General features: G+C 36.7%; 1 protein-coding gene across 1 annotated transcript; it reads left to right on the top strand.

Moving 5' to 3' along the window:
• The first annotated feature begins 2,008 nt into the window (after nt 1-2,008).
• On the top strand, nt 2,009-3,165 carry METBIDRAFT_30689 (N-terminal protein methyltransferase). Its single transcript, XM_018855684.1, has one exon. It carries the CDS (start codon nt 2,072-2,074, stop codon nt 2,816-2,818), a length of 747 nt encoding a protein of 248 aa, XP_018714892.1. The 5' UTR covers nt 2,009-2,071; the 3' UTR covers nt 2,819-3,165.
• Nucleotides 3,166-8,427: the final 5,262 nt, after the last annotated feature.

The raw sequence follows: 8,427 nt of genomic DNA on the forward strand, positions 1-8,427 counted from the left end.
CGTCACCGAACCGTACGTGATAGTTTCCTGATCATACGGCTCTCCACAACATTTATTCAGCCTTAGATTTGATTTACATTCAAAAAATGCATCAAAGACCTTTAGGTTTTAATTGTTGAAACAAATACCTTTAGGGTTTTAATGGTGAATCAAATACCTTTAGGGTTTTTTACCATCATGATAGCTTTCATATAACAACCCTACAAAGAGGTAATTGTTTACGATAAGCTTCAGCCATCAAATAAACTGAAATACCTTTTATAGCTTTTAGATCTTTCATCATTATTATATGATGAATTTGAACTCTATAATAACTTTTACATATAAAACAATAAGCTAAATAAAAAGGGTTTAAAAATACATTTATAGTAGTTATAAGACATTTTACTTGTAATTTTATGGTTTTAATAAGGTTGCTAATACTCTAGGTGTATTATTTTTATTACGATTAACTAAATCTTTAATTTGTAAATTTTTACCAAATTTTCCATATACTTTGGATCTTGTACCCAAACGATATTTATGAACAAATGTACGTAAAACAAAATCTTTAATGATGTATAAAATATATCCTGTTAACTGATTTTTATTAAATACAAATGAATAAGAATTAAGAAAACCTCTAATAATACTATTAGCTAAATGTAATATTTGTTGGGGTTTTAAATTCAATCAAGTATATTTAGACATTCCTATATCTTTATTAGCTTTTCTAGATATAAATCCAGCTTAGCTAATTTAGATTTTATTATATCCATAGGAGCATTAAAAACTATAAAATTAGAATTACGTTTGATATATTTACCCGAAGTAATAGATTTACCATTATAATGTTTAAAGTATTTAAGAATGGAATATGATCTTTATAAGAATTGGTTATTTTAGTTATTTCATAATTTAATCCTAATTCATTAAAGCAGAAATAACTTATCTTATTTAGTATTAATTTAGTATCATGATACGAACCATTTATAGCTTCTATTCAATCATCGGCATATCTAATATACTGTAACTTACGAGTGTAATTATGACTTAATGAATTATCTCCAAAATTATGATATCTATATTGAATACTATCATATTTACCTTTGAAATCAAATTCATCTTTTAGTTAATAACGAAGAAATCTAATTGATGTAGTTAAATATTAGCTAATATACCCGGCAAAGCCGGGGATATTAAAATTGGACTAATTATTGAACCTTTCGGTGTTATGTCAGTTTTACGTATACATAAATAATCAGAATTTAATACTTTACGTGTTAATTCTATGAATATTTGATCACTAATTATATAAGATAATATATCTATTGATTTATCATGAGGTATAATATTACTTTCCATTGGGATTATATTAGATATTCATCAGGTACAACCTTTAAATGTAGTAAATATTTTTCTTAATGCTGAGTGACAACTTTTATTAGGACGATATCCATGAGATACATCAAGAAATAATGGTTCGTAAATAGCTTCTAATACTATACGAATTACTTCCTGAACTAATTGATCTTCAGGATTATCTACAGATTTTAATTTATCTATGAATCAAAGAAATTTATTATCTTGAGATATTGTTATACGTTTTTTATTTAAATTGAAAAGTGTTATCTTTTAATTTTATAATATTTTATCTAATATTTCTTCTGATATATCATTAAATGTCAGAATCATACCTGGTTTAGATTTTAAATTATTATAAGCTATCTTTATAAGATTTTTGTTTAATATGAATGTCTTATATAGTTTACGATCTATAATACTATTAGGATTATCTTTGGACCTGGCTCTAAGACTGTCAAGACTATTCAGTACAGTTTTTGAGCTTCCTGCTTCTGTACTAAACATTCTTTGACTAAATGTTGCTGGTTCTCTTCACTTACTAAACATTCTTTGACTAAATGTTGCTGGTTCTCTTCACTGGGCACTATTAATGCTTCGCAGATTTCCTCTGCGGCCCCAGCCAGGGCCGGCCCGCGAAGTGCGATGGCCCAACGAGGCACTCGCAGCCCGAACAAAACCACCAACCACCCGTCCAGATCCACCAAATACCCGTCGAGATCCACCAGACATGCCCGCCAAATCCGCCGACACTGCCCCCGACGCGCATTGCGAGAACCACGACCCCAACGCCCTCATAGACTACGCGGACGCCATTTCGTACTGGCTGTCTGTGCCGGCGTCCGTCGACGGAGTGCTAGGAGGCTTTGGCGAACAGACGCCGGTGCCGAAGGCCGACATCATCGGGTCTGCCACGTTCCTCCGCAAGCTCCAGACGCGCATGCAGTGCCCCGCCGGGATGCCGAAGCTCACCATCGACATGGGGGCGGGCATCGGGCGCATCACGCGAGACTTCTTGTGGAAAGTCAGCGACCGCTGCGACTTGTTGGAGCCGGTCCAGCCGTTTGTGCAGCAGATGCGCAGCGAGCTTGTGCCCGTGGCGCAGAAGGGCCGGTTGGGCGACATCTACGACATTGGCATGCAAGAGTGGCGGTGCGCCAGCGAGAAGAGGGGCCTGTACTGGTTGGTCTGGTGCCAGTGGTGCGTGGGCCAGTTGCCGGACGAAGAGTTGGTGCGCTTCTGGGCCCGGTGCAGGGAGGCGTTGATGCCCAACGGCACGTTGATCGTCAAGGAGAACATCGCGCCCGTCGACGACATTTTCGACCCCACGGACCTGAGCGTGACCAGGACGGACGCCAAGTTCAGGCTTCTTTTCCAGATGGCGGGCTACAAGCTCATAGCCAGCGACGTGCAGAAGGGCATGCCGCGCGAGTTGTACCCGGTGAGAATGTACTGCTTGAAGCCGCTCGAGGGGTAAGCGGACGCTCGGGCCCACTCTGGGGCAGGTGTATAGAAGGTGACTCTGTTGCGCCATGCCCACCTGGCGCTGGCCTGCTTTCTGCTCCAGAATGCACGACTGGCGACAGCGCACATAGGCGGCTGGCGGGGCCGCGTCAACAGGACACGGAGGAGCAGAGATGGGCCCTGTGTCCAGCACACTGTTCTGCCATGGGCGGCCCGGTATCTTCGTGTGTTGCTGCGGCTGGTGTTTATACCCAAACGGGTGATGCAGACCCGCAGACCATCTTTATGTATACTATGGAAAGCTCTAGATCTAGCAGGTTGTATATAAAACATAGATGTCACATTGTTAATATGAAAAAGGTAACTTCCTTACTTAATTAGCTTCGAATGCTACTCTGGATGTTGTGTACTCGATGTCATAAGATAGGTATCGAGTACGCTGCTCGCTCACATGGACCATGAACGCCAGGACGGTCTTGTTTCCAGTGGACTTGCCCGACCTTAGCCTTGCGTTCAGATGAGCAGCGCACATGGCAGTAAGTGCTTTGGTACTATACCTCATGATATAATTATATTCATGAGAAAGATATCTGAAGTGTCAAAGAACACGTGAATTAGTACATAAAGTTGATGCGGCCTTTCATGGTCGTTTTCTTAACTTATGGGGACTCCTTGAGGCAGTGCTGAGTCCTTTATCAGCTAGTACAGTATTATATACATTTGGTAAATACATGGAAGAATATAGTATCAGCTCATAAAGATTTAGAATATCAGCATCATTAGAATGTAAAAGTGTAGTATAACATAGGTATGAAATTCACGGTTCTGAAACACAGAGAAGAATGCCTAGCCTATTCGTATACTAAGACAGATATATATTCTGTGAGAGATTCTGGTATGCAGCAGATATGTATCCTAGGACAGATATACATAACCTATGAGACATATTCGTATTCGGTGAGAGGTATTCTATGACAGATCTTCATATTCTGTGAAATATTCATGTACTATACGATTACATACTTATGAGATCTACATTCAACAACTTGAGAGGCCCTACTTTTAGACGTATGCTGTTTACCAGCTATGCTGATCATTTTTATGAAGTGCATAGAATAAGACTAGATGTTGAAGAATTCTCACGCCGTCGGGGTCTTGAATTTATATGATGAAAACATCTTCCCTTCAAATTACTCAAGGATTCAGGTTGGGTGCCTGATGTTCTAAAAACAAAAAATAGGTTATTCCGCTACTCTAGAAATCATAAAAGTCCTATTTAGCGTACATATGCATTGTTTGATTAGTTATTATGGAAAATAAGTTCATAACACTACGCATCTTTTTAAGGTTCTTGCTACAGCTTGAAAAGATTTAGCTCATCGCAGCCATTTTACTTTCTTTCTATTTATTCAGTTGCTGGCGACTACTCTTTAACAAGACGTTTATTGGTTGTGTCTTGCTCATTGAGATAGATTGAAGTTTGAATTAAAAGGGGCTAGAAAATCATTTAAATTAAGGAAATACGTTTTAATCCAGATCCCCAAAGAGGTATTTTAATGCCTCAAGAAGTTAAGGTTCTGCACAAATTTAATACATCTATCTTAGATTTGACAATATAACTATTTATACTTAACAACTCATCATTACATCTGGATTTGACAAAGTATTGTTATTTTCGGTTATACTATTGTATATAGGACAAGCTAAAGATCTTAGATCGTTCTTATTGGTAAATCTTTCGCGCATGAGTTGGTCACATCTTCGTAAACAGATTCCGAATATACCATCAAAAAGAGCTACACTCTGGTGACTTCTCAGGTGTTTACTCATGAAAATCCCTGATTAAGGGGATTACCTGGTATATGCATTAAAATCTCTTTCTATAATTATATTCTTGAGAACTTCATTTTTGGCGAGCCGTATGAAACTAACACAAACGGTTCAGAGGGCAGTTAAGAATAGCCTTGTACAAAGGGGTAGCATTAAATAATTGCCTTGTATGCGTCATTTTTGTATGACGCTGACCCCTTTCTAACGAGCATCTTTTTCTTCGTTTGTTGTGCGGCGTGTGATCCATTGTGTATTAGTAGTATTGTACTTGGGGTCATTATTGCATTTTCGATAGATGAGTACCCTATTCTGGCGTGTTAGACTTATTTAACATGAATAATATTGATGCAGAGGAATATGTACATTTTGTGGAACCTAATGTTTTGAATATGAGAATTGGAAAAGTTGAGGACATACGTTCATCCACTGCAGAAAACGTCTGAAGATAGAATCTGATGTTCGGTAAAAGTAGTATTTGTTTTGGTAGATTCATCTGATTAAAAGAGCAAAACTATTCCACTAATATAAAAACATTCAAGCAGCTCCCAGATCAAACCAAGTGTTGAAACTCGGCCCCCCTTCCGTTAGGTACGGCCTGGACAATCCTCTTGATTTGTTTCTGATTACGTAATAACTATTACGACATCAGTTCCTAGGATAAGTATCCTGTTGTAATCGCTTCAACTCAGATGGCTGGAGCGGACGTGAGGAGCCTATTCATGCGACGTTTCGAGTATATATCCTGAAAATCGTGGTGACGAACCAATTTGATTTTGTTGAGTTTTCTAAAAAGTTGTCGGCTGGAGCCAATGCGTTCAAACTCCTTGGCTCTGCAAATTCTAGCTTTTTCCACTAGTATTTGGATGTTTCACAGTTATTTGGTAATAATGCGACAATATTTCTGTCAGAAAAGTGGAACTGGTAGACCTCAAACCAAAGGGGTTCAAAGAATTTTGAGATCAAGAGCGCAAGCAGATAAATGCACGGTGACTTCTGCATCAGGAGGAGTATAACACCTCCAAGCCATGAGGACGGGAGACTAAAAATCTTTTGTTTCAAAGCGACTAAAGATCTTATTCTTCAAGGAGAATAAAGATTTTGTTTTTCAAAGAGACTAAGGATCTTGCTCTTCAAAGGAGACTAAAATCATTTCTTTAAGGAGAATAAGAATTTATTTTTCAAAGATATTTATTGTTCTTTAAGGAAACTACAGACTTTATTCTTTATGGAGAATATTTTACTGTTCAAAGAGACTGAGAATCTTGTTCTCCAAGGAGACTCAGTTTTTTTTCATAGAAACCAAAGATCTTATATTTCAAGAGACTAAGATCTTGTTCTCAAGGAAACTACAAATTTTATTCCTCAAGGAGAATGGAGATTTATTTTTCAAAGAGACTAAAGATTCTATTCATTAAAGAAACTGCAGATCTTGCTCTTCAAGGAGACTGAGATTGTTTCTTCAAGGAGACTAAGATCGTTTCTTCAAGGAAACTACAAATCTTATTTCTCAAAGAGACCAACGACCTTGCTCCTCAAGAAAACTAGTACCTTGTTCTTTAAGGAAAAAAAAAGATCTTTTCTTCAAGGAGACTGAGATCTTTTCTTCAAAGAGACTGAGATCTTATGCTTAAAGGAGACTAAGATCTCTTCTGAAAATAGACTAAGATCTTATGCTTCAAAGAGACTAAGATCTTTTCTTCAAGAAGAATAAAGACCTCATTCCTCAAAGAGACTAAAGACCTTGACTCTTAAGGGTACTAATACCTTGATCCTCAAGGAGACTGAGATTATTTCTTCAAAAAGACTAAAGACCTTGGTCTTCAAGGAAACTTAGATCTTTTCAAGGAGACTAAAGACCTTGCTCTTCAAAAAAACTGAAATATTTTCTTCAAGCAAACTAAGATCTTATTCTTCAAGGAGACTACATATCTTTTCTTCAAGGAGGCTAAGATCCTGTTTTTCAAAGAAACTAAATATTTTATACTTCAAAGAGACTAACGACCTTGCTCTTCAAAGAGACCAAGATCTTTTCTTCAAGATCACTACAGATCTTACTCTTCAAGGAGACTACAGATTTTATTCTTCAAGGAGACTACAGATTTTATTCTTCAAAGGGACCAAAAATCTTGATCCTCAAGGAGACTAATACCTTGTCATCAAGGAGAATAAGATCGTTTCTTTAAAGAGACTTAGATCTTTTCTTAAAGGAGGCTTAGATCTTTTCTTGAAGGGCACTAAGATCTTTTCTTCAAAGAGACCAAAGATCCTATTTTTCAAAGAGACGAAAGACCTTGCTCCTCAAAAGACTAATACCTTACTCCTCAAGGACACTACAGATCTTGTTCTTTGAAGAGACTAAGATCTTATTCTTCAAGGACACTGCAGAGCTTACTTTTCAAAAATCCTCTTCAAAAAGACTAGGTCTTTTCTTCAAAGAGACCAAGATCTTTTCTCCAAGAAGACCAAGATCTTATATTTCCAAAAAAAAAAGTCTTTTCTTCAAAGAGACCAAGATCTCATATTTCAAAAAAAACGGTCTTTTCTCCAAAGAGACCAAGATCGCTTCTCCAAGGAGCACCATACGGACGGGGTCTGGCCGGTTGAGATTGTGCATCGTCGATTGCCAAGCGATCATGAGGGACACGCCAATGATTCATCCTTCAAAATAACTCAAAGAACTCAGATCACCGCCTTCTAATGAATGAACTAAAAGCATATAAAAAAGAAAAAAAAATAGTAATTTAAGAGGTATATTAAGTGATCCTTACTTTTGAATTGCTGCATACTTAAAAATGCCAAATATCATAAATAAGAGTATAGATGATATATCATTTTATTATTTTGAGAAGCTAGCTAAAGAAATAGTAGCAGGTAAATACCAACCAGAACCTTTAAAAAGGATAGAAATATCTAAACAACTAAAACCTTTAGATATAAGTTGTTTTAGAGATAAGATAGTACAACAGGTTTAGCATCAATAATAGAAATTATTTGAGAACCTAAATTTTTAAATAAAAGATTTCTACGAAATAAATCAGGACATACAGCTTTGGAAGATTTGTATTCAGCAGGTTCTAAATATAAGTGAGTTTTTCAAGGTAATATCCATATATTAAAATGTTTAGATATCATTCCACATCATAAACTAATAGAAATAATTGAAGATATTAAATGTCATAAAGTCTCTCATTAATATATAAATGTATATGTACAGGAGTACAGATGAAAAATGGATCTAAAAAAGGTATTCCACAAGATAATGTACTGAGTTCTAAACTATATTATATAATACTTCACACATTTGAAGTATTTAGTAAAACTTGAAAATAGAACCAGAACTGTAAATGATGCTAATATTTTACTTACGAGATCCGTTTTGAAGGTAATCCTATGGACATATACTAGTAGATTTACATATATAAGATATGGAGATGATTTTGTGCTTTTAGTAATAGGTTGTTGTGATGACTGTATTGAATTAAGTCTGTCTCAGCACCTTCTGAGTAGCCTCTGGCACCGCGACACGTGCGGTCGACCCATCGGCCATTATGATCCACGATGCGGCCATGCCAGGCTTGGGCCCAGGCTCTCCCTGCAAGTGAAGCTCCAACTAGGCCCGAAAACAAAATAACGAAACCAACAAAACACAACAAAACTAACAAAACACAACAAAACTAACAAAACACAACAAAACTAACAAAACACAACAAAACCAACAAAACGAAAAAAACACCAAAAACACAGAAAACAACAAAAAGACAGAAAACAACAAAAACAACAAAAACAAAAACT

Source organism: Metschnikowia bicuspidata (assembly GCF_001664035.1).
Source record: "Metschnikowia bicuspidata var. bicuspidata NRRL YB-4993 chromosome Unknown METBIscaffold_1, whole genome shotgun sequence".
Taxonomy (NCBI): domain Eukaryota; kingdom Fungi; phylum Ascomycota; class Pichiomycetes; order Serinales; family Metschnikowiaceae; genus Metschnikowia; species Metschnikowia bicuspidata.

What these genes read in the sequence shown, in the direction of transcription:
- METBIDRAFT_30689 (XM_018855684.1), top strand. Translation starts at nt 2,072, where the DNA reads ATGCCCGCCAAATCCGCCGACACTGCCCCCGACGCGCATTGCGAGAAC.